Source organism: Harpia harpyja, chromosome 6, assembly GCF_026419915.1.
Source record: "Harpia harpyja isolate bHarHar1 chromosome 6, bHarHar1 primary haplotype, whole genome shotgun sequence".
Lineage (NCBI taxonomy): Eukaryota > Metazoa > Chordata > Aves > Accipitriformes > Accipitridae > Harpia > Harpia harpyja.
In genome coordinates, this window is record NC_068945.1 from 28,212,902 (window position 1) to 28,240,098 (window position 27,197).

Here is a 27,197-nt window from a genome sequence, read left to right on the forward strand (position 1 = left end):
GGGTTTGGTGGGATGCACCGTGTCGGACAGCCTTCGGTGAAAAAGTCCTGCGGAGCTGGGCTGCCTGAGCAGCCTGATCTGCCGATCGCTCCATGCCCGTTTCAGCCCCTCCATTTATTTCTGCTAGCACAATCAAAAACCCAAGTCACGGAAGTGTTTTCAAAGCAGAACGATTCCCTGGCCAAACACCGACACAATTCTGACTTTTTATTCCCGTCTGGTATGTAAACACATTTTGAAGCGCTGCAGTGGTGGAGGGGAAGGAATCTCCGCTCCAAGCCAGCTCCTGCTAGCTGGGAGCAGCGGCCGCGCTCCCCAGGCACCAGCCCTTCTACGGGAAGGTGCCGCTCCTGGTCTGCCGGGAAGAGGGAAAGGAAACAGCTCCAGAGTTTGGTGTTTGAACTCACCTCAGATGGCTGACGTTGCAGCTTTCTTGCTGTTGGGCTGAACTCTGCAGTGTGCCCGTCCTCCCGCCTGCCCCCAGGCTGCCCCTTGGCTTTTTTGGAGGAACCAGAGGAAACCAGGTCAAGGAACTGAGCTGGATTAAAAAATAACTCAGGGGAAAAAAGAAATTTAAAAAAAAAAAGGGAGTTTTTCAGCCAGATCAGTTCCCCAGCTGGGCTCGGCGAATGGACTCACGTGCAGCCGAGCTGCTTGCAACGCTCCGTTTTGGAGCCGTTCCCACTGCGGGGGTTGTAATGCGGACGGCAGGCTGGAGAGGTGCGAGGGGGCCTGGGGAACGTGAGCAAGACGCAGCAAACTCTGCTCAGCCTTCCCGAGCTGGTACCTCGCAGGGACCGCTCGCGGGAGGAGGCAGAGCGAGAGACACATCTCCGGGGACTGGGGGAACTGGAGAGGAGCCAGCACTGGTGATGGCAGGGTGGTGATGTGGGCAAAACTGGAGTTTGCTACCCTGAGGGTAGGAAAGGGCTGAAGAGAGGAGGGTAGAGAGGGATAGCGCAGGCAGAGAAAGCAGAGGAGAGCCTGAGTGACAGCCTGCGCCGCTTGCCGTGGTCCTGGCCACTCGTGGCGGTGGCCGAGGTGCCCAGAGCCTTCTGCCATCAAATGGCTCCGAGAGTCGGCAGGTCGAGGACTATAAAATGGATTCAGTCCCCTTCTAACAGCTGAGCTCTGAGGAAAGATGTGCGGACAACCCCGTCAGTGGTGTCCCCCTTTCTGCAGAGCCGAGGACAGGGCTCCCCGGTCTCCCAAACTCAGCTGCCGTGCACTGGCTGTGTCTGTTGGCAGAGATGTACAGCAACGTCTTGCTCATCGCCGGCTCCCCTCGCTCCCCTCTCGAATCCCCAAATACGTCTAGTTCATTACTCCAGCACCAGCGGCGTTCCCACGAGGGAGCAAGCACCATCGTTCACTAACGGAGACGTGTCAGAGCGATTCTTTCGCTCCCCCTCGCTCCAGCTACGCTGAGCACACCAGCTGGCTGGAATTGAGAGAGACCAGGGGAGATCAGCCCCGTGGGGAGCGTATCCTCCCCACGGCATTGACCTGCCACTCCTGGGGGGGATCGGTGACGGGGATAGAGTCAATTCTCCATTATCCGCAGCACAGGGAAGGCAGCTGGGGCTCACGGGGAGCTGGCAGGAAGATGGAGGAGCTGAAGGGATGCAGCAGAGTTTGCACTACGTTTACTAAATGCGCCTGAAACATGAGGCCAAACCATTTATTTATGGTCTGGCTGATGTGCAAAATTTTGACCATGGTGACCGGTGCTAGAGAGAGACCAGACGCCCTTAGAAAGGCTGCCAGCGCAAACCCACTGCTCGCCACATTCCTCCTGCACCGGTGCAAGAGGTCGCTACAGCCTTACAGGAGCAGCACTGCTGCGCACAAAAGCGTGGTGCAAAAGCACGAGGATGCCAGCGCCAGCAAAAGGAAACCGCGCTCAGAGAACGGCTCTCAGCTGTTTCGCAGAAGCCTAAGCCTGTGTGCGTGTCCTGCCCCGAAACGTCACTGCTTATTCCCAAATACCTGCAAAAGACCGTACCTGGCCTCTGCATTAAGCAGATACCTGAAGGCAGGAGAGGGTGATCTATGTAAGGGGGTATGTGGGTGGAATGAGGTAGCCGTAAAACCAACAACAACAACATGAATCTTGCTAATTTAACTAAGCCCCTATATTTAGTCACTGATCCATAAGGCCTTGATTAGAGATTGGCTAGGAAGACATTTGTTTTAAACTAAATGCAGGGAAAATCTCGTGCTTCTGAGAAGGCTCTGCTATGTATCACTCCCAGGTGTTCAAACACCATGAATCAGATCCCTTAATATTCTTGTGTTTGGCTTAAAATAAAAAGAAAATAAAACCCGCTCCTTTCCATTTGTGTTCCACTCTTCCAGCCTCTGAGGTGCCTTGGGTAGCTTCTCCAGGCGGTTCTCTGCAACCCCCATGGCCCAAAGCTGCCAGAAAGGCGAAAGGGGCAGAGCAGGGGGGATGAAGCCGGGGGACGTCTCCTCCTCGCCCTCCTCCCCAGCTCGGTGATTCCCCCCATCCCACTGACGCTAAATGCAACTTTACCAGGCCTGAGCTTGTTCTGTCCTTAAGGCATCTGCGGTATTTCGGACACATGCCTGTTCCTCCCACCCTGCAGTTGCCGTGACCCATCTAAGGGGCTGGGGAGGGGGCTGCAGCCCCGGCCGGCAGTAGCTCCCACGGCTGTTGCTTGGCCCCAGGTGGGCGAGCGCTACCCCTCGGCTCCAGCACATCTGCTCAGCCTTGGCTGCGAGCAACGGGCTTCACGCGAGTGATCCAGCAGCCCCGGGGGGACCCAAAGTAAAACCGAACCATGGGAACGTCCTTCTGCATCCCCACCAGCTGCAAGCGGGGAAGCAGGGGCCGGGGAAGACCTTTTTAAATTGAGTCCGCTGATCCCTCTTAAATCTGGAGGAAAGCTCCACCAGCATCTAAAACCTGCCTCTTTTCACCTGAAAGGATTGTTCACTACAGGAAAAACAGGTTTAAATAAGCAAAAAGAAAAATAAAAGGGCACTCGAAAGGGAAATAGTTCTGCAAATTGAGACCCAAAGAATCCCGGAGGTATTTGATGCTTGAACGGCTGAATGAGATGCCATTCTGCAAGGCAAAGCATTCGGACTCATTTATTTATTTAAATTGGCATCGAGACGCTGCTCAAATTTGCTGCCTGCAGCTATCCATCAGCTAGGATCCAGTGGGCTGACAAGGGCACCGCAGGCACGGGGGGATGCAGAGCCCTCCTTGCTCAGCACCTTCCGCGGGAGGGTTTTCTTCCACCTGACAGGCACAGCAGGGGACCGCATACCCCCCAGCACCCCAGAAATGCATCGCCCTCGACTCCAGCTGTGATTTCGCAAGCCAGATGCCATCGCATGGGCAGCGCTGGGGTGACCGGTGGGGTTGGGACCATCCTTCGCTCCCCTGGGCTGTGATATTTCTGATATCACACCGGATAGTGCTAAAACAGCCCAGCAGCAAGGAGAGCAATAATTCGCTGAGTGGTTTGGCCCTCAGCCAACGGTGCGTAAGCACACCAAGGAAACCCAGCTCTGGGGCGCCCGTGAGATGGGGCAGCCCGTGGCAAGTTGCCCCAAATGAATTTGGGAGGAGGAATTAGCAAAAAGCAGGAGTGGCTTGTCAAACCAGTCCCTCCTAAAGATCTTACAGTGCCCGTAACACCTGTACGTGCCTGGACAAGTTGTCAGCAGTCTCTGGGATGGGATGTAGACCCCATGCAGCGATGCGGAGCTGGGGCTGGTGGCCCGAACACGCTGCTGTCTCCCTACAGGGGCGGCACGCAACTTGGATAACTGCTTTTTCCCCCCTGTGGCAAGCAGGGATGGAGCACTTTTGGCCCTGGCATGGGACAACAGCCGAGGGAAGGAGTCGGTAGCTCTCCTGAGCATCTTCATCTCCCAGGTGCAAGACCCCTCGCTGGGCAGGAGGGCTCTCAACATCAACCTGCAGATGGAAAAGGTGCTGCTTTGGAGGGGTGGGTCCTCCAAATACAGGACCCCCCTCTCAGAGGTACCCACCAGCCCCTCTCCTGCTCCATGACCCAAACACAACCACTGCAGCTGGTGGGGACAAACAGCTGTCGGGGCAGAAAGCAGCAGGACATGGGAATTAATTCAATGAAGTTTGACAGGTCCACATAGGACCGGACCACCTCATTTTTGGCCACCCCCCTCTTCCTGGCTTCTTGTGGCTCAGGATGTATAAAACAGCCCGTGGGTTACTGCAGCCTGTCAGGACTGACCCACAAAAAATCAGGCAGCTAGGAAAGCAAGGAGAATTTTTTTTCCTGTCCCTAGCTGGCCCTGAGCTCTGCTGCATTCAGAGGAGATGTTTGTTGGTTCAAGGTGGAAATAAAGGTGAGCTAAACCCAATCCAGGCTTTGTTTAACCATATTACGCTCCCCTCTCTAGGGCTCTGCTGACATTGTACGTCGTTTTCCAGACTAGCGCCAGACATTTTCTGTGGACACATTCCCAATGGCTTTCCAGACGAAGAGCTGTGATAAAAATCTAACCTGTTGTGTCGTCTAACCTCTTCACCCTCACATAATCCAGGAATGGGTTTTATTTGGGATATTTACAGCTGCAGAGGAATGGCACCTGGGTAGAACGTCTCACCAAACAAAAAAGGAAACCCCACAATTAAAATGCAGCTAAAGAAAACACGTGAAACCCGAGATATGGAACAAATCCCAGCTTGCATCATCTGGTTCCAAGACCTGTGTGGAGCCCATTGAGCTTGAGCTAATATCTATTCACAACATGCAAGAAGCAAAGACAAATAGGAATGGCCTGGAGCTAAAGTTACAGGGCGCTGCATCCAGAGACGATACCAGCCCCCTCTTCTGCTCTGACACCCGGTCAGGTCACCGGCCCCGCTCCCCACGTACATGCCTCTGCGGTGCTGTCACCGCGCTCTCCTCGAACCTCCAAGCCCTTCTTCAGGGAAGGCAGGAACACCACCGATGGGAGCAGGCAGCCCTCTGCAAACTCAGGAGCTTTTCGGCAACTAGACCTCGGGCTTGGAAAGCGCCTCGGCGTACTCCTGGCCCTGCGGCAGCCTGGCGGTGCCGGTGCGTGTCACGCACGGAGGGCCGGTGGTTGCACGGAGTAGTTTCTGCTGTCCCGATCCCCCAGCTCATCCCCACCAGGGACTCAGCACGCACACCTACCAAAGACTCCTTTGCAATCCTAACTGACCCGCAGGACTCGATCCATTCAGATCTGCACCCCAAAAAAAAGCCATCAGTTCCTCCCTCTCCCATGGCCGGGATGGCACAGCTCATGGCTGCCCGCCCCACGCAAAGCCCTGCCGGCACCGGCACAGGCAACACGAGCTGAAATGGTCGCGGTTAACCCGAGTCGCTTGAGCAAAATGGGTTATGGAAAGGCCAAGCCAGTAATTTTGAAAGTGCCCCAGAGAAGGCTGAGTCTGCTGGTGAGGAGGCAGGTGGTGACAGCTAGTTGGGCTCGGTTACCTTTTAACGCCGCTCAGCTGCGGGCAGCTCAGATGCGATCAGACCTTTAGGTGTCATTTCCTTTCCACGTCTCGTTTTGCTTTCAGGGTGTTTTCCTAATTTTGCATTTCTGGGCTATTGGGAATCTGTCCCGGCTTGGAAGATGAGTAAATCTCCGTCGAGGGCTCTGTGCCCGTTCACAGCTCCCCGGTGAGCCCCCACGCAGGCACGGACCGTGGGTCTTTGCAAGAGCGTGCCGGGCCGGGCAGAGCAAGCAGCTCGCTGCAGCGTAACCATGTCAGCCCTGCAATAAGCCCTGCAATAAACCCCGAGCAGGGTTTAACAGTTCAGTTAGATTAATGAGCCTGGGAGATCCGATCCGGTTCACGCCCCAGCCGTGCGGTTCAGTCACTGCAGCCAGGGTGAGCATCACGGTTAAGCCAATGCAGCCAAATTTTGCCAAATAAGAGTCTGCGGGGTCAGGGCAGTCCTGGCCGAGGGTGATCCCGCTGGCCTTCCCACCTGCGCCCGTCCCCCCTCCCAAAACGGTCTCAATGGTTCTCTCTGGGATGCTTTGATAAGCCTCTATCTCACAGGTACTTCAGAAAACAGCAATAAAACAAGATGAGGGCTGAGAGGACAGGCACACGAGGGGAGAGCAAATGGCGCACGCGTTGTAGTTGCCGGTTGCCACACGTAGACGACAGCCCTCTCCTCGGGGTCCCCTTCGAAGGGACAGGCAGCCGTTGTCCTCCTGGGGTGTCCTTCTGCTCCAGGTCCCCATCTTCTCCCGGGGTGGAGGAGCCATGCGTGAGCCAATATGACCCAGGGGCAAGCAGGGATGAGGCAAGCAGCTCTGCAGCCCGGTGTGGGACAGGCTGAGGTCTCCCTTCTTGTCCTGACTGCTGCCCCAGCCCAGCCACGGGGCACGGGGCTGCCCTGGCTGCTCACTACTTGCAAGGGATGTTTTTCAGGTGCTGTAAACACTTGCCACTACCTGCTTCCACCTCCCCTCTGCCAGCAGTGAGGGAGCCATCCCTTCGAGACAGCCCTGTCCAACATTGATAACTCCTCTCTGCAATGTTATCAAAGGCCTTATCAACGCATGCACCTGGCACCGGTAGCAATGAAATTGGTTTCAAGCCTGTTTTCTTTACAATTCCCTGGCTGGACATGCTTGTATCAGTCACAGGGGCCGGGGAAATTGATCCAGCCCCAGTCGAAGCGTGTTCACTCAGCAGCATTTTAACTCATTTGGCTGCAAATCCCACCGTGCCTTTGCCTGTGTCGGAGGTTGGATGAGGGAAGGCAGGGGCAGCAGCGCCCGCTGTGCTCCCAGGGGAGGTTGGCTGCCATGAAAACCAGTCTCTCCTTGCACAGGACTGTGCTCACGGGGGGCTACAGTGCTCCTGGTCCTGCCCTCATCCCCCCCCAAATCCACTCGTCATGTCTCTGTGTGGCTGGGTGATTAAAAGTCCAGCCTGTGGCTTTTCAATAGATATAATCCCGACGAGACAAGGAAAGATGCTGGAAAAGATGACGAATCGAGGGAGCCTTAGATCAGCAGCGAGGGCTAAGAGGGGAGGGCAAGGGAAAGCAGAAGGGATAGCTGGACTGGCCCCTCACCCAAGACCAGTGAGGCAAGGATGTGATTTCAGGGAGGCTGTGGTGGGAACCGCGCCATGGGGAATATTTCAAAGCAAACTCTGGAAAACACCACCCCAGGAGCAATTCTGCAAGTGGATGGGGACGGCTGTGGTTTAATGCGGCTTGCCCACCTTTGACTTGTGGGAGGAAAAGTCACAATTCAGAGGCGTTGGGGCCATCCCCACGCAACAGGCAGCCAGAGAAAATCCGCCGGCTGAGGTGAGCCCCCCTGGTCCTGGCCAACAGCCCCAACTCCCGCAGAAAACACCCAGGATCCCTTCCTGGGTGCCCCAAGGCAAATCCCTCCCACTCTCCGTGCTGCTGGCAAGCACTTTAAGCCTCTACAGCATGCCCCAAAGAGTTAAGTGCTGCTTCGCCACAGCGAGCTTCCTGCGGTTGCTCGCAGCACTTCGTGCCATCCACCCCTTCACCACTTTCTCACCCGCTCGCTGCCCCAGCGACTCTCCGCACGCCTCTGACTGCAGGCTGAGAGCACGCCACTCGCCGAACGCCTTTGTGGCTCAACGGCCGAGCTGCAGCTACGCACGGGAGTTTTGCTACGACTCGGGCTTCGCGTAACGGGGAGGATGTGGGCTCTGGGATTTGGCCACGTCCAGTCCAACAGCACCTTCCTGCATTTCCCCAGGTTTCCTCCTTCAGCCCCAGAAGTTACCGACTGCATTGAACACTGAGACCAGCCCCCGGCCCCGGGTCAGAGCCCCGGAGCTCAGACCCGCACGGCACTGGGGCTTTTCCTCCTCTGGACGTGGCCAGCATCAGCAGCACTGGGGGTCACCCCAGAAGCCGATGGAGGTGAAGATTCATCTGGAGTGAAGGGAAACAACAAAATGAAACCCCTCCAGACTGCGGCCACTAGACAAAAACACACCGGCGTGCCATTTTCCTTCCCTCCCATGCTGGTAAAGTGACTTTAAGCCACATCGCAGTACGCGAAAGCACATGGCTGCTGCTGCTGCACTGCATGGGCCTCTGAAAGAAGGTGTTTCTCAACATATCCTTGTTTTGGCTGTGATTATTGCCTGGGACACTGCTGGGAGGGAACGACATGCCTGGAGACACCGCGTCCAGTGTGGAATGTGACATGGAGATGCTGAAATTCGGGGCTGGAAGAGGCCCTGGGGTGAGGATTGAGGCCAGCAAGGCTGGGGAGGGCACACGCTGGTCTTGTCTTCCCCCTCAGAATCCCCGTACGACCAGGGCTTCCTTCTCTGATGTGTAGGCACAGCTCCATTTTAGGAGATTTGGAAACTATACCCAAGTGGCAAATGAGAACCCCGTCTCTGCTGCATCGTGCTTTCCCCACGGTACTCCTCAGCCTTCCCTCGGGAGCTCCCAGCGGGACAGGACCGCAGCAAGGTGAGATGCGAGGGGCACACGCGATGGGGAAGCAGCAGGCTCAGAGGAGCGGTGAGGTGGGTCGGTTTGACCTGAGCCTGGTTAAGTGGGGAGAAATACGGTGTAGTAGGTGTCTGCAACACCGCGAATCAGGGTCCGGAGAGGGGTGCCGGGTGATAGCTGAGGGGTACTGCATGCGTGTGAGGAGGAGAGGGAAGCATGGTTCACTTTTCTCCAGGCTTTTTTTCCCCTCATGTTGTGATAATTATGTTTGCAAGACCAAATTAACACTCTCAAGTGTGAAGAGAAAAACTCAGCCCTGGGAAGGAAGGAGCAAACTGCCTCCCTCCAGGAGGACACCTGCTTCTCCTTGGCCGCAGCAACAGCTCTGTGCACCCCCAAAGGTGCTGCACCCAAATCTGTGCATCCAGCATCTTCCCAGAATCCTTCCACCCCCTGTTGTCACATCACTCGTAGAGATGCATTCCTTTTGACTTCTCCTTTATCTTTGTTTTGGCCAATTCTGCACTCTGAAAAAAAAAAAAAAAATCCTCTGGTTTATTTGGTTTCCAAGGCCGAATGGTGATGACTTGTTGGCTCGTGTGTCCATCACTGGGAGAGCTGGCAGGTACTGACCCCCCTGCAATCTGGAGGCTGCGGGCTAACCTGAGCTCAAGCAGTGACAAGAGCTGGAGAAACGAAGGCAGGGATGTTCTCCTTTTCTGTTTGCCATTGCTCCTGAGGGGAAGATACTAGAAAATTCCCAGCCAGGCAGCATTTCTTCCGCAAGAAGGGGTTTGCTGTCACACTCGGAACAGGTGATTCAGAATAAGAGCACCAGTGACACCAGGACTCTTAGTGCCCTCCACTGCTTATACGCAATTGCTGTTAGAGACCTCTTCTGCCTTGCTGCAGAAATGCCTCTGAAGCCACTTCTGCATGTGCTTTGTCTTGACTGCACGGTGGCTTTTTTAATCAGATTTATATAGAAACATACCCTGTTGCTGCCAGGCCAAATTTTTGCTCAACTTTTCCTTCACCCTTCTTCCAACAAGCCACCACTGACTTGCTATTATTTATATTTCAGTTGTTCTTACAGGAAGTGATGGAATTTCCCATACATCAAGTGGTCTAAAACCATACAGCAAAACATAGCCCCACGCTAAAGCGCTTGCAGGCTGGAGAGGCACGGCGTTAGCAGGTACAAGTGGCATGACCTGGGCCAGGCAGGACGCTGGTGGCAGCTGACACCCTCACCTCCATGTCCACCACCTAAGGCAACTGTCCTGCGGCTGCCGCCCTCCTTTGCCCCCCCAGCTGCGGAAAGATCAGATTTTTCTTGCTGCCCAGAATCGCTCTGTAGTGGGAGATGAGGCTGAAACTCGATCACTTTGCCTTTAAGATCGCAAACTGAAAAAAAGCCAAATGCATTTCAGCAAATAATCCAAGGAGCACGGCTGCCAGAAACCCCTAAGTGAGAGCAAACAGTCCTTATCTCGCAAAGTTTTATGTTACTTAACACCAGTGCAAGTTTAAAGGCATTTGTTTGTTTCTGTTACACACAAGGCATCTTTTCTGGGCAGATCCTGTTATTAGGGTTAGTCCCGGAGTATTTGTACCAGCACTTGTTCATCTTCCCACTTGCTCCACTACAGCATGATTGCTGGAAATGGCGATTGCCAGCGACTGTAGTTTTTTTCACATCTGAGGCCTCAGAGTGCTCAAGGAGGAGATACATATCATTGTCTTATGCCGTTTGCATTGTGACCAAGGATAGAAATGTCACTTTGTTGTTTTCCTCCCTGCCACCAGCAGTGCAAAATGAACAAGGGCATTGGATTTCAAGTCTCGTTGGCTCAAAGGAGGACTTTGTTTGCAGAGTCTAGCTCGAAAGGGCGTTAAAAGGACTGTAATTCCAACGGGGGGGGGGGGGGGGAAGGTGACCTTTTGGTGATCTTCTGGGGAAAGGGCGACAGTGAAAGTTTGGCTCTGCGACCATTAACTTGGCTCTCTAACTCAGTGTGGAGAAGTTAACCAAATGTCAAATGACTTGCATGCAGGGTTACCAAGAATCACTTATCAGCAGAGCCATATGGTGAAAAAAACGATCGCATAATAGCGACCGAGCGGGAAGTGTTTATAACTCCTCTTGGGAAAGGGACTGGCAGAGTTACCTCTTTCTGTAGCAGCAAACCCTTAGGCAGAGCCCCTCGGATGTGAACCAGGTTCACTCAGAAATGACAGAGAAGAGCCTTTCCACCCCCTGCTTTTGGCTGGCAGGTCGGAGCTACCTGGCTCCGCTGGTGTTGGTAAAGCCCAGCGCACGCCTGACACCCTTCCCGGAGGCTCTTGCCCACGCCACCCACTTTTGGCGTTGCCCAAGAGAAAGAAAATAGAGCCATGTCACAGATCCTGGTCACCAAAACCTACAAAAACCACACAGGACAGTGTTTTCCTTCAAAGCCTCGCACCTGGCAAGGCAGTAGCATGGGGTGGGGAGGTGCAAATCTTCGTGGAGCTGAGCATATGACCAAGGAGTCCACCTTGGCTTCAGCTGCAAACACAGAAGTGTCTCGGTTAGCAAACAAGCTGAGCCGAGGGCTCGGTTGCGGCTGGGCGGTGTTTTATCTCGCTTCTTCCATCAGAATTCATTTGCATGCAGAGGTTTAGATTTTTAGACCATTTAAGGTTAACTCCTTGCAATATGTTAATCGGCTGCTTTCCCGGAGGAGCAGCCGGCGGGGGTTAGGGAGCGAGGAGAACAGAAGTTGCTCTGCCAGCAGCGGGATGAACGGTCTCTGCCACATTCGTGCCTGGTGTTGCTGCACGCCCAGGACATCCCTGCAGCGTGCTCAGCTCCTTCCCGGCCTCGCCAACCCCGCACATTGTGCCCGGAGCTCAATCCCTCTCTCTTGCCCCGGAGAGGGGCAGGAAGCATCACACGGCATGCCAGGAGCGGTGTCCGGCCGCCCCACAGCCTGCAGGCACGCAGGAGCAGGCTCTGCTTTCTCCCTCTCTTCCCTCCCCTATTTCTTCTCATCATGGAGCTCATCCGAATTGCTTTGCTGTAAGATCCCTTCCTTGCTGCCGGGTTCGGTTGAAATTGGTCAGTGGATTCAAACTGTATCGCGGGCGGCTGATAGGCAGATAAACAACATGATTGCGAGAACTTCATTTCTGTAAGAAATCAGGCTAAAAATGACTCCTTACCCCAAGGGAGCTTGTCCAGCATGTCTCAGACTGAAGTATGCAAAGCAAAGAGAAAACACTACGCAGACAGCAATGGTTAGGGTCCTAATTCGAGATCCACAGTCAAATTTCTCCCCTACCACAGCCTCTCTGTTTGGCCTCCAGCAAATCACATAATTTTTCTAATCCTCTGTTCCTTTTACATAAAACAGAGCCAAAGGTTTGGGGTTTTTACCTTTTGGAGAGGGTATGATGGCTAAGTAAATTAGAAATCATCAGATGTTTGGATACTACATCTAAGCCTACAGCTTCAGTTTAGTGCCATCAAAGCACATAATAACATTAAAAAAAATTAGAAAAAAAAGACTTCTGCTGTCTGGGCCCGCAAATCCAGAACCACACGGGTTTGGAAACAAGGTCCCACTCGGGAGGAGGTACAGATACAGCTGCACTGGGGTGAAGGAGGTACCAGCATGGTATTGCATCTAGTAATGTACTAGCACATGCTGAAACAACAGCCTTCTGCATCATTCTGCTCCTGGGTTAGCCTGGGGAAGAAGAGCAAATCTTGTCTTTCCTCACACAAAGATTGAAAGGTAAAGCTAAAATCCCCCCCACCCCCCAATCTTTGCAGGGTGTAACAGAGGGGCAAACCACCTCCAGGGAGGCTGCGGGAGCCTGTCTCTAGTTAGGAGTACTCAGCATGGCAAACACTGTTTGTCACAGGACAGGGGAGCTGTGGTATTGCAGCTGCCTCTTCGTGCGCAGGGATGTTATTCCGCCTCTAGATTTGTGGTCTGATGTTCCTGAACATTTGCAATCTCTGGGTGAGCCTGTAAGCCTTTAGTTTTATCACATTAACATGGAAAAGTGTTGGCTGTCTTCAAACCGCTGCAGGGATAATATTTGAAGCAAAGGGATAATGTTTTGCAAGCGAAGAAGGTCCAAAATAGCGATGTTTTCTTCCCATTAGTGCCAACCACCCCTTCTGTGAAGGGTGTTCGCTGGCTGGGGGAAATGAATTGGTGGTTGCTGCCCATCCCTAATAGGATTTATACTCCCAGAGCTGAAATCACCCACACAAGTAAGGCTAATGCTGTCACTTGCCAGCCCTCTCAAAAAAAAAGCGGTTGTGGACTCGAGGCAAATTGAATCAGGGCTCCCAAATTCCCCCTGGGGATGCAGGAGCTGAGGGCTCTCTTCAAGCCCAGTTTTCTGCTGGGGACCCACGACTGTCCTGGTGAGCATCATCCTGTGGGTGAGCGACTTCATCCCGGACCCACAGAGATGGGGATGTTGTTGTCTTGCCAGCGTGTTCCCACCGATACGCTATTGCTGTCATCGAGATGGAGCCTTTCGGTGTCCTCAAGGACTTGTGCTGGCGCGGTGTTGTGTTCTGCCACAAAATGACCTCCCTCATATGGTGAGAACTTCACTTGCCGTATCGTTGTCTTCCTCCTCCATCCTCATTCCTTTCCCTCGGTACCTCTGCTTTACTCTGGAGGCACTTCTGAATCCAGCTGATCGCTGGGCTGTCTTTAGTCATCCTTCTAGCTGAGTTTGCAGCGGGGAAAATTCCCCTATGCTTATGCTGTCTCTTTGCCTGAGCTCTGATACGGTCTCCATCTTGGCCTTAAAACTCAAAATTAGGATGGCCCTTTCCCAAGGAAGCCCTCTCTGGTGCCGGCTAGGTAAGATGAGGAGAACAGGCAGAAGATCAGTTCCTAGGGCAGACTCTTGGGCATCCCCACTGGGTTGCCGCAAGCGCTGCTCAGGAGAACAGGTAGCGGCAGTTGAACAGAGCTGCTTCTCCCCTTCTTCCCAGCAAGCCGCCCAGCTCGCCCATCTGATAAGTGGCAGGTTGCAGGGGCGTTGGCATGGAAGCTTTGTTTTTAATGCGCTGTTTTTCCAGATTCCCATCCAATTGTGAGGAAGGGTGTACTCTGGTTCTGCTTCCTTTTGACCTCTCATTAGCTCTTGGCTGTGCGGAGTGAGGTCCCACGCTTGCTTTTTGGCACGTTTGTACCAATGCCTCTCTGGCAGGGGGTGTGCGTGTGTGTGTTTTGGTTTGCCTTGGCTTTGTTTTCCTTTCCAAAGATGGGCCTGATGAGGAAGAAGGCAGGGAAAAGTTGAATTCGGAAAAAAAAAAGGCAGCTTTTGCGGTTGGGGCGCAGGATGGAGAGTCAGCAGACGCAGGTTCTATTTCTGGTACCGCAGCAAAACTTCCTGGGTGTCAGCGGGCAAAAGCAGCTCGCCCATCTCTCCACCTCCCTTTGCCTCCCTCCCTCCCTCCAAACCATCCAACGCTCCTGCCCTCCCTCGCCCACCGGCTCTGCCTCGACCCCGCAGCATTCTTGGCGGGGGGGGGGGGCACCGCCTGGCCCCGCACTCGCTAATCGCAGCCCGCTCAATAAACCCCCTCGGCCTTCCCACGGACCGCCGGGGCATCCCCCCCCCCCCCCGCCCCGCCAAGGCGCTCCTTTGGGCGGGGGGCGGCCGTGCCGTGCCCCCCCTCCCCCCGGGGAAGGGAAGAGGAGGGGGGCGGCAGCGGCGGCGGCCCGGGGGGGGGCGGTCGGGCGCCGGGGGAGGAGACAGGCGGGGAGGGCGGCACAAAAGGGGCTGCTGCAGCCCTGCCCGCCGCTGCCGGCGGGGCTCGGCTCCGCACCGCACCGCATCCTTTCCCGTGGCCGGGAGGAGGTGCCGGGCCGCTCCGCGGAGGAGGAAGAGGAGGAAGGCGGCGGGGGGGGAGGGGGGGGGGGCGGCGGCGGCGGCTGCGGGCTCCGGCCTCGCCTCGCCGCGGCCGGCTCCGAGCCATGCCGGGGGGCGGCGGGCGGGCCGGGGGCGAGCGGCAGCCTCGCCCCGCCGGGGGCCCGGCGGGCACCGACGCTGCGCCGGCCGGGGGTGAGTGAGTGAGGGAGCGGGGGGGGGGTGGGGGGGGGGGGCGGAGGGGTTGGGGGGGGAAGCGTACAGCCGCCCTCCCCGGTGGAGCTGCCCGGGGGTGGTGGGACCCCCCCTCTTCTTCCCCAAACCCCCCCTTCCCCGGTCTGTGTCCCCCCCCCGCCGCTGCCGCCACCTGCAAGTTGTGGCTGGGCCCGGGGGTGCGGCGTCATCCCCTGCGGGCACAGCCGGAGAGGCTTCCCCCACCTTCCCGGTCCTTATTTATTTATATTAGTGTTATTTTTTATTTTTTTTTATTCTCTTCCCCCCTACGCGCCCCCCCCCCCCCTTTAATCCCGGCATCCCCTGCTAGGGAGCATCGGCGGTGGGGAGGAGGGAGGCCGATGCTGCCAGCCCCCTGCCCGCAGATGGGGGCTGGCCGGGGGCTGGAGGCACCCTCCGGCCGGGGCACTGCAGCGAAGGCCCATCTGCTGCCCATTCTCGGCTTGCGAGGAGGGCACGGGCTGCGGATGCGTGCCAAGCCTGCAGCAAGCGAGAAGGAGTAACAGGAGTGCGTGCGTGGGAGGGAAAACATACATACAAATAGATGTGTATGATCATCATCAAACATCCCCTCTCCCCCCTGCTCCGTTCTCCATGTCAGATGGCTACGATCCCCCCGCGTTGGGGGCTGGCCGCAAAGGGATGCGGGCACCCAAGTTTTCCCCGCTCATGCGGGGCCGTCGGGTCGTTTGTGGGTTGGAAATAGCTGTATGTCCTGCTGGAGCGGCACAGGCTGGTGTAGCTCTGTCCTTGTGAGAGTTTTGCTCCCTGGGTGAAGCGTGACAAGGGTGATGGGGAACACGGCGTCTGCTGCAGCTCTAGGCTTCCTCAGGCAGCTCAGCAAGGGAGGGAGCGCGGAGCGGGATGGAGAGAGGCTCCTCTTGGTGCCTCAGCCCGTGGTTTTCCTGCGGGGATTTCCACAGGCTGTGTTTCTGTGAGCGGTGGCGGCTTCTCGGAGCCAAAGCTGGGGTCTCGCACCACTCCCTTCCACCCCAGGGCAGAGCTTGGGTCAGGAGAGAGCCTGCCCTGTCTCCAGCACGTGGCGTGGGTGCTGAGCACCTCCCCTCCCAGAGAATGGCCCTCCAGTTAACTCCAAATCCCTCCCCTTGAGTGGGAAGTTCAAGCCTGTGAAAACACTCAGTGGCACCACTGCTAACAAATATGACTTGAGTCACCAGAAACACCCAGCCCTGCGCAAGCTGAATTTCAAATTCCCACCTACTCCTGCCCCTGTCTCCCCCACCCCAGCAGGATGTGAGTCAGCAGGAACTTTTCAGGCCCCCTCCCCAAAGGGTGGCTCTCCTGCTCTGTAGATCCCACCTGCTGAAGTGCTCTTTGAGTCCAGCTGGAGCCCGTGATTTAGGAAGTACTTGCAAGTCCCTGTTGCTGAAGCCTGGTTGTTGCCAGCTCCTCTGAGAAGAGCTGAAATGAGGTAGAACCTGCCATTGCTTGACCCTCAGACAGCAGAGAGCCATCTCGGAGGGGAGAGAAAACCAGTGGGCTCCCCACCCTCCAGCACACCTCCAGTTTCCAAAGCCCCCTTAAACACAGCTGTAGTACCTCTACTGGTTTTTCAGCCTCAGTAGTAGTACTGGGAACACATCCTCCGAGCTGGGGTGGGAGAAGAGCAGTCCTTTGAGCTACTCCTGGGGAGCTTCCAGCCTCCCTGTAGCATTATAAAGCAAGCTTTGAATGAAAGCCATTGCGAACTGCAGAAGAGGAGTGAAGCTGCGACTCTGCCACTGCGTGTCATAAAAGTCCCTCAAAGATTTATAGCTCCTCTACACCCTCAGGTGATTTTGCAGTAGTGGTAAGAAATCCACTGCAAGGTTTAACATTCCCTCCCTGTGAGGACTCTTGGTTATACCTGCAGAGGTTGTTTAGTAATGCCCTGGATGTGGCAATTATATCCTTAGGAGAGGTGAGGGATGCTGGCTAGCTGCAGGTGGGTTTTCTTGCCCTGTTCCTAATGCGATGGCCCAGCTGCTGCCTTTTGTGCTGGCACACCTTTGGTCCTAGGTGCTGCTGAGGCTTATCTCCATCAGAGGTGCCCAGGACGTGGGAGACGGCTTCCAAACTGGGTTCAGGGGCTGAGCTGCTACCTGCCTTCTTCCCTCCCTGCAAATGCTGGTAAGACTGGAAGAAGAAAGAGTTGCCTGTGTGGCACACAGGGCTTGCCTTAGCAAGGAGGTCAAGAAAAGGAGGTGGAAAATTGTGTATTTGCACAGATGTTAGCTTCAGGGGATGCTCGCAACTGTAAACATTGGGCAGAGGTACTCTAGACAAATGTGAGATGGGGATAGCTGGTCTGGAGGGTTGCTGGGGCTGCTCTGTGGTTGCAGAGCCTGCTTAACCTAGGCCAGGTGCAAGGCGGTGAGCACAGATAGACTCAGTGTGTTTGCCTGGGGAGCATACCTGTGAAGTTTGTGTGCTCATACATTTCCCATCTGCCTTGTGTTTACCTTTCTCCTCCTTCTCCCACGCGCAACTGTTTAAGTACAGTGTGACTTTGTGGCCTGCCACATCAGTGTAACGTGCTTATTGCATGTCTTTAAGGGATGCTTGTTTGACAAATGTGGGTGGGGGTTTGCTGGGTGCATGTAGCAATGCACACAGGTCCTGCCGGCTGCACTCACCATGGAACACATGCACTTTTGTAGAGTTTATGACTGCAATAAATGTGGTGTGTATAGGCAGTCGTGGGTACAGCAGTTGTTCAGGAGAGTCCGTGTAGATGTTATTGTGCACATTCAGTGCGTGAAGGACACCTTGGGACACGTAAGTTTCTCTCTCTGTCCCTCCCTTGCTTTGACCTGTCAGCAAGCAGAGATAAACTCTGTCTCACGGCAAGGTTCATAGCTGAGTTTTCAGCTTGCTGTCTGAGCTTCCTCCTGTCTTGAGAATAGAATCTTTAAGGCGCACCTGCTATCACAACTTGACATCTTCCCCCACTTCCTTCTTCTGTCTTTATGATCCAATGCAGGGGGGAATTTGGTGATGGATAGATGGGGCAAGCTGGGCCAGCATTCATTCCTAAAGGCTGATTAGGTTTTAGGTGGGGTTAGTTGCTCTAAAATGAGCCCTTTGTACATTGTTGGAATCTGTGACCCAATCAGTGGGATGTAGCTGGAGGAGGTGGTGCTAACGAAGGCTGGTACAGCTGACAATAACTCTGGCAGAGAGGAAGGCGGAGGGGGTACTGGCTGGCACAAGGGGCATCTTCACATCTTTAGGTCGGTGTAAGGTGCCTCAGAGGGCTGGTTCATGTTATCAGCCCTGACCGTAGAAGTAGAAGAGTGTGGCTAGTCGTCCCCACCTGCTTTTCCCTACTGTCACTGTCACCCATCAGTTCTGCAACAAAAGGTCAGGCTGCATTGCATTTGTCCTGATGACAGGACGGCACCTTGTGGTATACAACGAAGTGTTGCAGTAGGATCTGAAATTTGGGGAGGGTAGGCAGATGGGGCAGTGCAATGCAAGGGGACATAGGGGTACGTCTGAGGAATGCCTGCTGTTCCCCATCCTGGACGTTCTTGGGAAGGTGGTGACATATCTGCTGTGCACACGTGGACTGTGCTGTCAGGTCAGTGCTGCAGGCAGAGCTTGCGTGGAGGGGACAAGCCTGGGATCGTGGGCAGCTGCGAGTCATGTTTGGGGTGCTTTCATGGAGTTAGGTGAGTGCGTTGCTGGGACTGGGCTGTGCGGGTCAGGGCTGTGCCACAGGAGCAATGCTGTGTGGGGTGCCAGGACCAGCTGCTTGTCCCAGGGGCCAGGGCAGAGTCGTAATCACTGAGCTGCTGAGTTCCCCCTTCTGCTGGAGGAGATGGGAAGAGATGCCGTGTGCTGGAGCAGCGGTGGAGGGTGCACAAGAGCGCTCCATGCCTGCATCCCTGCGAAATGGACTCTGGCTGCAGCTTTCAGGAAGGCAGAAACACGATTTCTTCACCTTCCTTTTCTGACTTTGTGCTCCCTGCAGCGCAAACCCTTTACTTCCCTCAAGCTCCTCCTGAAGCACAACAGGTACCTCCTGCTCTTCAAACCTCTGAACACCTGGAACAGGGCGGGTGTATTTTTGTGCTCAGAAACTTGCCTGGTAGAGCTGATGGGTGAAAGGGAGTGCAGCACTGCACTCCGAGCTTTCATCAGGCAGTCTGAGGGAAGAAGTAGCATGAAGGGAACTGGCTGTCTTACAAAAAGCGAGGGTTTGTTCTTGAGCTGTGATTTAGGAAGTGATTATTCCCTGCTTTAGGATAGCAAAAGTTACCTGAGCTGCTTGCTGTGGGGGCCTTGGCCTTTCATACTGAGAACCCCCCCCCCGGTTAAATACACAGCTTGATGAGCTCAGTTAACGTTCCCTGTTTCCCCAGCTAGGGGACTGCCTAGGCCTGTGTCTAAATAGGCTTTTTTTTTTCCCAAAATCTTCCATGGTTGTGGGGTATGACCAAACTGAGCTCTGTCATCAGTCTTTTTCAGCCTGTAATGCACAAGCTGCAAGCAGCACGAGACGTGGATGTGGCTGTCCAGAGGCAGAGAGGAGGCCGTGGAGGCAACTCCTCTTTCTGAGGATCATCTGTGTCTTGCATTTTATGACAAAGTTTCTCTCCAAGGGCCTTGAAGCAACCCATTAAGCTTCTTTTAATTAGGCAAGCCCCTCACTTGGAGTAGAAAAGTGTCTCTCCCATTTCCCACCCAGGGAAACTGAGGCATGGAGCAAGGCTGCAATGTGCCCAGTGGCACGCGCAGGGGCTCAGCAGGAGAGCAGTGACTGAAGCACAACACTTCCCATACTTGCTTTGCTGCCGGCTGCCTTGGAAATCTCGGAGAATGGCCAGGTGTGGGTGCTGAGCCAGGGGTTATCGATAACTTTATAGTCGCTGCTTGGATGCTGCTGCCCTTCTCGCCACAGATATCTCCTCCTCCTTGATCTGCTGCCTAATCTATAATCCCAGCTCCCTGCTGCCTTTCCCTTGGACTGCTGTTTCCCCCTCGGTGTGTAAATCCTTACAGGTTGGGCCAGGGTTAGCGAGTAGAATCAAACTCTGCCATCTCTTTAAGGCTTTGGGGTAATTTTTATCTCAGGATATTGCTACATGTGTCTTGCATGATACTGAAGCTGCAGCAAGCAGATTTGAAGCATACTGAAAGACTAATGCAAATTAGACCTGCTGCATAACGGCTTCAGCAACTGTGAAACCTGTGATCTAAACGCAGGTATCTGCTACGCTGACTTTATCTGCGTTAGGATCCCCTGTTTTGGCATGCAGATACTGGAACTGAACGGAAAGTGAGAGAGACAGCATGGCAAAGAGACATGAAAGGGACTCTCTCTCCTAGATGCTCAGCCCTTTAAGAAAGGAGAAGGTAAGCTAGAGTCCTGAGATTTTAAGCTGGTTGTGCTGAGGCTGAAGAGAGGGCTATGGTAGCGCTTTCAAGTCCTCCTTCCTCTGGCATGAATGCTTCTAGCTGGGCAGCAGGGAAAAGGAGGAGGACGGAGGCCTGTGCAGACTGAGCGTGTTTGGCACAGACACATCTCGGAGGCTGCGGGAGCCGGCAAAGGTAGGGCTTTGGAAGAAGGGTTTGCTTGCGTAGGGGCTGAGAGTGGATAGTGCTCCTGCTTTTGTGGAGCTTGTAGTGCAAGGGCTGGCTCTGAGGCAGAGTAAAGGACAGGGTAAATCAGGAGAACAGAGCCCTGGAGTGATCAGCGTGAGCTGCATGCTGTTGTTTAATGACCCCATTGCCGAGGGAAACCTTGGTGGCCCTGATACTCAGGGAGGCAACATCTCCCGAAGGCAAAGGAGTGGGGCAGAAAAGCAGACTGTGATTCTCTCTGCTTTCAGCTCAGCCTTCCCCATATGTTATTTGTGCTAGCAAAACTGTTTCTTCTTTACTGCCTCCAGAGCGTTTTCGGTTCCCTTTTCTTCTTTCCCACCTGCCCCAGCAGTTCTCTCCTCCCCACCTCACTGTGCCAGTGCTGTCCAGCTGCAGCTCTCACCAGCTGACCGTGATCGATGGAGGCAAGATGTACCAAGCAGCTTCGCTTGAAGGGGACACAATTTGCTGCTTTTTTCTCCTGGGGCCGTGTGAGGTCTCTGGAGAAGAGGTGGGTTAAAGGAATTGCTGTTTCCCCAACAGCCCTGTGTCCCCAAAAACCTCCTGTCGTGCTGTTGTTTGGTGCAGGCTTGGCTTAGCAAGTGGCCGTAGTGCTCTCAGATATGTGCTATTGGCGCAGAGCCTCTGTGGCCTCGAAATCCCTATTTAGCAGCAACTTTTGGAGCAAGGGTTGACCACACCTGCATTCAGCTTGGCCAGGGGGATGACGAGATTGCCTTTGCATAATTTAGCAGTCTCTTGAATTATTTATAGTGCAGTTGTGCTCTGGAACAGAGTCTTCTCGCTTCCGTGAGTGCTGGGGGGAGGGAAGGGGAGTTTGTCAAGCATCCAGAGTCTATCGCTTAGTGATGAGGAAGTGCTGTGGGTTTCCTTTCTGCCCATGTTTGTTTGCCTATGCCTCTGTGCAGCTGAACTGCCCTGAAAATCCAGTTCTGGTTTTCACATCGCTCAGGTGTGTGGTACTGTGGAGCATCTCCGTGGCTTCGGACTGTGCAAGAGGCTCCTGAGTTCAGAGCCTCGTCTTTGCAGTAAAGGGATGGTGTCAAGCTGGAGACAGTGAATCTGGTGCTTGGATTTGGTCCGTGACTCAATTACAGTGCTGGGCTGTGGATCTGGGGCAGGGAACATTGGGACTGCTCTCTAAAATATTCAGATGCTTGCGAGCATTTTTTTTTTTTTTTCCGAAGGCCCATCTTGTCCTGCCAAAGTGGTTTTTAGCTTTGGCATGACACGGTCCGTTGGACTTTACAAGAGATCATCAGGACCTGAAGACTTGAAAGATCAGGTACTTGAGCAGCAAACAGTGCAGCTGAAATTCCCATCATTTCTCAGTGATTAAACCCTGAAGAGCAACCATTTGAGGGCAGAGGGAGACTGGGGCAGTTTTTTACAGGCTGCTGCAGCAGAGGACCATCATGAAGATGAGCTGGGTGGGCTGAGCACCCACCCCAGCTACGTATGAGCTTAATGCCCTTTGGCCCTCTGCCTCACTGTGGCAGGTTGCTGTACCGTGCAGATGGGCTGTCCTGCTCCTGCCCTGCTTGTCCTGGCGACTTCAACGTGACCGTGGCTCCCCCCCTGCATTGCACATCCTTCTTGTTCAACACCAGTTTTCATGGTGTGCTTACACATTAGTTTTCTCTTCCTCCTCTCCTTCCTTTCTGACCCAGCTGTGACAGCTGACTTCTCAGAAACAGAGTTCAGCATAAATGTTTGTGTTGCTGAAGACCTGAAAGGGGAGAGAAAGGGCTGAGGGTGGAGAGGCAAAGGAACTTGGCCTGTAATCAAGTGATTGTGGCAGTAAACTGCTCTGTCTACTGTACTGTTAAGCAGAAATGCTCAGCTTCCCTGTTTTTAATCTGCACAGTGTCAGTTTGTGGCTTTTGCATTTGGGGAAGAGTTGACCAGACAATCACAGATGTCCCTTGGACAAGCTGTGTTGTCCCACCTGGCCCTGGCCTGGTTCTTGGGTTCTTCAGCCTGAAACAAAACCCCTTCTTTCATCGAATGGTTTTACCTCTTGTCAGGGACGTCGGCAACTGGCTAAAAGCAAAGTTCCTCCTTGCCCTTCTCAAGAAATAAGGCAATCTAAGGGAAGAATGTGAAGACAAATGGTCCCAAAACCTGTGTGATGTCCAGGATGGCATTTGATTTCACTGATGAAGACTGGCTCTCTTCCTCTTTCCCCATAGACCTGCTCCCAGTTCTTTCTGCTTGGTTTAGTCTGGAGATCAGGGTACTGCTTTGCTTAGTGAAAGGGAATGTTTGTACAGAAGAAGTAAACATATTGTTGAGACCCAGGCCTGCTGCAATGCCTGTAAACAAGATCCAGCCGTCTGTGGGAGGCAGAAGAGAGATTTATGTGACCCTGAGTTAAGTGCATTAGGAGGCTTTTGATTTCATTCTGGGAAACTGCCCCTTTTCGTGGCACCATATGCCTGTTACCAGCATAGAGCCGTTACTGAAGATTTGATTTGTGCAGATTTAATCTGAGGGGCTGTGATGATGCAATCAGAAGGATTACATAAGCAGGGGGTTGTCTCTGCAAGCCAGAGCCCGAGGTGTTCTGCAGAGCCCCTGAGCCCATGTCCTTTGTCCACCCCAGAGGTGGGAGTCCGGGCTGATTCCCTTCTGCCTTGGGGCAAGGCATTGAAGAGCTCTCTGCCTATCAATGCTTTCCTTCCGAAAATAATAACAAAGTGAAGTGGCAGCGGGGGATCCAGGCGGCACTGTGTCGAGGTCTTGCCTAAGTCTTGAAAGAGGAAATGAAGAACAAAGGCAGAAGAGACAAATAAATAAGGGTCTGTTCTTGGTCCAAGAAAAATTCCCATGGGTTCGTGTAACATTCTCGGGAAGACGTGACACTCCCAGGGCTGGAGTTAGTTTTTGAGAAATAAAAGGAAAGGGGAAAGAGGCGAGAGAATGAGGAGCGGGGGTTGGGGATGGGGAGGAGAGAAGGAGGGAGAGACACCCTAGAGAAACCTCTCAGCATGGAGTCAGGTTTCTCCGGCTGTTCCCAGTGAAGAGGGGTTAATGCTCTTTGCATGGGATTGGCTGGTCACCAGACATTCAGAGAAGAGGGGGATCCGGGGGCTGCCAAGAGGGACCCCTGTGGCCTGAAAGGAGGGGAGGAGGGGAAGGAAGAGGCTGGGAACACTCTTCCAAACAGTAATAGATCAGCTACTGTGGGAAAGTGAGCACACTGCCAAACCCCAAGTGGTTGGTGATGGGGGAGGAAAGAAGGCGGGGATGGAAGGCCAGCTCTTCTCCGTGGCCACTAGGATCTTGCTGCTGTTCCATGGCCTCCCTTTATTTATTGTCTTCCTGGGGTTTAATTACTCCCCTCCTCGATCCGTCTTGGAGAGCTTTTATCCCAGGGATGCACAAACAACTGCAACCCGCTTCAAAAATAGCTGGAGGCAACGTGGTTTCTGCCTGCCTGCGTGGGTCTGTGCACTCTACCCATCACCATGGCATCAAGTGCTTCTTGCCTCCTTCCTTCTTTAACTGCCTCGCTCCGGGCCCATGGGGCACCCACCTCGCCTTCCTCTGGGCTGTTCAGCCTGCACCTCCCTGTTGCTTGGGCTGTTACACGGTCCCCAGGAATTCTCCTGCTTTCCTTTGCACAGGGTTTATGTGCGTGGTCTGCCGTGTGCTCTTCAACCGTGGACCCTCAGCTCTGAGGGTGATCTTGACTGCTCATCTTGGTGCTGTTTGCGGGATTCGTGACTTGTACTCCACTTGCTTGGCATATGTGGACTGCCTGCCAGGATGTGCTTCAAAAACAGTTGCCTGCTGCTGCTTCTTCCAGATCCCTCCTTGAGATATGCTCCTTTCCTGATGCTGCTGGGAGGAGTTAGTGAGCTCATGGTAGTTGAATGGGGGCCTCATTGGAGATTTGGTTAGACAAACAGTGGTTGAAAGTCCTGTAGTGTTGAGTGTCTGAGGATGTATCTACATGATACCACAGTTTTGGTGAGAAGTGAACTGGTGAAATAATTCTGAAAGTTTCTGCTGGTCAGCTGCTTGTTTCCATGCCTAGGCACTTTTCTTGAAGTTTATTTTTAACCCGGTTAGATCTGCTGCTGATTTGGCTTTACAAAGCAGACTTTCATACAATTGACAACTTGAATTCATACAGCTGACAACCGAGGGGTGGTGAGCTGTGAAGGTGGTGAGTGAGAGAAGAGAACCTATGAAATAACAGCCTGTGTTACCACATGCCTCACTTGAGGTCTCTGAAAGCGTGATTTTCTTTTTATCCTCAGACAAAATGGTTTTGTCCTGTCCCTCTCTGCAAGACACCGAGACTAGCTGGGAGTTCTTGCATACTACTTTGATTACCCCATGGCCTGTCTGAGGACTTAAGTTGCTTTTTTATGTAGTTTTGTCCCTTTTTCCTTTCCTATTTCTCACCTCATGATGGAGCATTCCTTCCCTGTAAGATACCAAAGTCAAGAAGCAAAAGAACTAGCCAACTCCATTTTGCACTGCTGTAACCGCTGCACTCTTGAAGCAGTGAGCAGCAGTGGTACTGTATTTGGCTGGGAGAAAGGTCTTGCATCCTTGGGGGGGGTGTGGGGGGGTGTACTGCAGAGTGCAATGAGCAATGCCTCAACTCACCCTCTGATGTCCTGAGAGACCTGATCTTGGAGCCAAGTGGTGATGCAATCTACAGGGCCATCACAGCAGTCTTCGTGGAACCAGATGTTTTGAGGAGGCAGTAAGCAGGGTTGAGGCAGAGTCCTTCCAGGATATCAGGCGTCAGCGAAAGAGAGAAGAGGATAGGAGAAGTGAAAGAAGACTTGGACTAGTGGTGCTAAGAAATTAAAACTGTGGCTTCTGAGAGTGTCTCAAGGATCGGAGTGTGCTGAGGCATCTCTGGAGCCGTGGAAATTCCCATTGTGAGACTGGCTTTAGCTGGAGAGAAAAGATGAGTTACAAGGGAGCCCAGTACAGCTGAAGGATACTGAGAAGAATATTTTATAGATTCCAGTGGAGTTGGAAATCCAGCTTGAAGTTTTCTTTAGCATGCAGTACCGTACCCTTGTGATGTCCAAGTACTTCCTGGATAAAATTAAATTGGCGTCTCACAGGCCGTTATTGGATTTCAGTAGAGTTTTCTAGTCTTCTCTGAGCAGATCTTCTTTTAAACCGGGGGCTGAAGAATTATATAATTATGCTGCTATTAGTATTATCATTACAGTAAGAACAATCTGTTCGAGTGAAGGGTTTCATAATGGACTCTGAAGGTGTTCAGATGCTGGTCTGTTCTGCTGACTTCTGGAAGATCAGTTTTGAGCCAAAATCTTGTCAACAAAGACCACTTTATCTCCACGTGCCATGTGCTCTGTACGGGGGGCTAAGAGCTGCTTTGTCCCAGAGCGTACAGCTATCTCGCTGCGGCTGGAGATGTGGCATCTAAAATAACCAAGGCTTAGTCCACCAAAGAGCAGAACAAGACACTTGAGAGAACAGCTGAAACAGTGAAAGCCCGTGCAAAGTGTGGAGTCCAAAGGTAGTGTGCTTCCAGGAGTTGAAGAGGTGAGCAGCCACAGTACTAAAAAAGCTGGAGGCTTTGTATTGCATCCATCTTAGTTTATGTATGCAGCAGATTGTAGCTACTGGCATGGAGCACTTGGGTTTCCTACAAGAGTGCATAGGAGAAGACACCCGTTTTCTTTTTGACCACAGATGCTACTGGTCACTTGAGGTCTAGCAAGGCCTTGCACACAATCTGGAGGCTTGTGGTTGACATGATGTACGTCAGGTGTCTGCCTTCACTGGGAAAGGGAAGGCAATGCCTTTGTTTCTCAGCTGTGCTCTCACCCTTCCCTGGCCAACCTCACCTTAGCCTTGTGTAGATTCACCCTTTAGCTGTCTCTTCCCCCCCCCCCCCCCCTCCAGCCAGTTTTTTTCCTGTCTTGATGACACCCATTAATGGTGTGTGGGTGGCAGCTCTGGAAGTCAAATGGATGCTATGGTGGCACTCTGTTGAGAGTGATCACCTTATATCTCTGCTCATCTCCCTGTTGAAAGGGAGGGAAGATGCTTAGGACAGAGCCTCGCTCTCCCTTAGCCTGACCTTACTTGAAGAGTAACTGTGCTGGATGGCTTGCTCCAGCTGGTTGTGCTGGCAGCAAGTCAGTGGCACCTTGTGGTCAATTGCCTCAAAGCTGCAAAGGAAACACATAGCATGAGGTATTGCTGGTTTGCATTAGCGCTGTGGGCAGCAGCTCTTGATGAAGGTTGCGGGAGAATGTTGTATTCCGTCCTTGGAACTTGAACGGAAGCAGATATGGACCTGCTTGCATTCAAACCACCTTGTACTGTGACTGCCAGAACTTCCTTCTGACACCCTCCTAGCTTGCAGTCCCTGAAAACACCGCGGCATCCTTCACATGAGAGAAATGCTGAGCCCTAGTTATCTTCTGGTACATCCTGCTTCTTTCCGCTTTCCCCGCCGTCCAGCTTTGTGGGATAATCTTCTCTTCCTATCCATACGCAAAGCGCAGTCCTGCTGTCCCTGAGCTAGTCACATTTCAGTTGCAGACAAATAGTAGGTTTTGTAGTTTCTCCTTACTTCTGTGGGTGTTTGCAGGACAAAAGTAACTTGAGATTTTTAGAGTGTGCTGAGGTACTGTGACCCCAATCCATGTTGTGATTCCTGTGCCCTGTGGACGGCAGGTAGACCAAGTACTTCAGAAGTGTGGAGCCTGTTCATTTGTCTCTAGCTGGAGCAGAGGGAGAGAGTTTGGCCCTCAGTGTGGAGTGGGGGATGGAAGTCATGCTGGATTTTAATCTGCTGCGTGAAAGCGATTCTAATTTGAATTGTTGCTTTGTGTTGAAGTGTCTGAGTGATGGGCAAATATGTTACTGCATGGGTGTTATGGGATAACTTTAGGCAGAGGAGATGAGCATCTCTGTATCAGGGGAAAAACAGAAGCTTCTACTCTGTGGACTTCTCCTCCACAGCAGGTTTTCTCC

General features: G+C 53.4%; 1 protein-coding gene across 4 annotated transcripts in view; it reads left to right on the forward strand.

Moving 5' to 3' along the window:
- Window positions 1-7,461: 7,461 nt before the first annotated feature.
- Window positions 7,462-27,197, forward strand: part of MGAT3 (beta-1,4-mannosyl-glycoprotein 4-beta-N-acetylglucosaminyltransferase) — a 30,704-nt gene continuing 10,968 nt past the window's right edge. The window contains exon 1 of one of the 4 annotated variants that reach the window (XM_052789411.1): window positions 7,462-8,492. Coding sequence is in view for 1 of the 4 variants with exons in the window: in XM_052789408.1 (XP_052645368.1) it covers window positions 20,609-20,700 (92 nt within the window). In the remaining 3 variants the exon portion in view is untranslated. Of the gene's footprint in view, window positions 8,493-14,422; window positions 14,562-19,062; window positions 20,157-20,180; window positions 20,701-27,197 lie in introns of those variants that run through there. The other 3 variants (XM_052789410.1, XM_052789412.1, XM_052789408.1) reach the window with 3 other exon arrangements.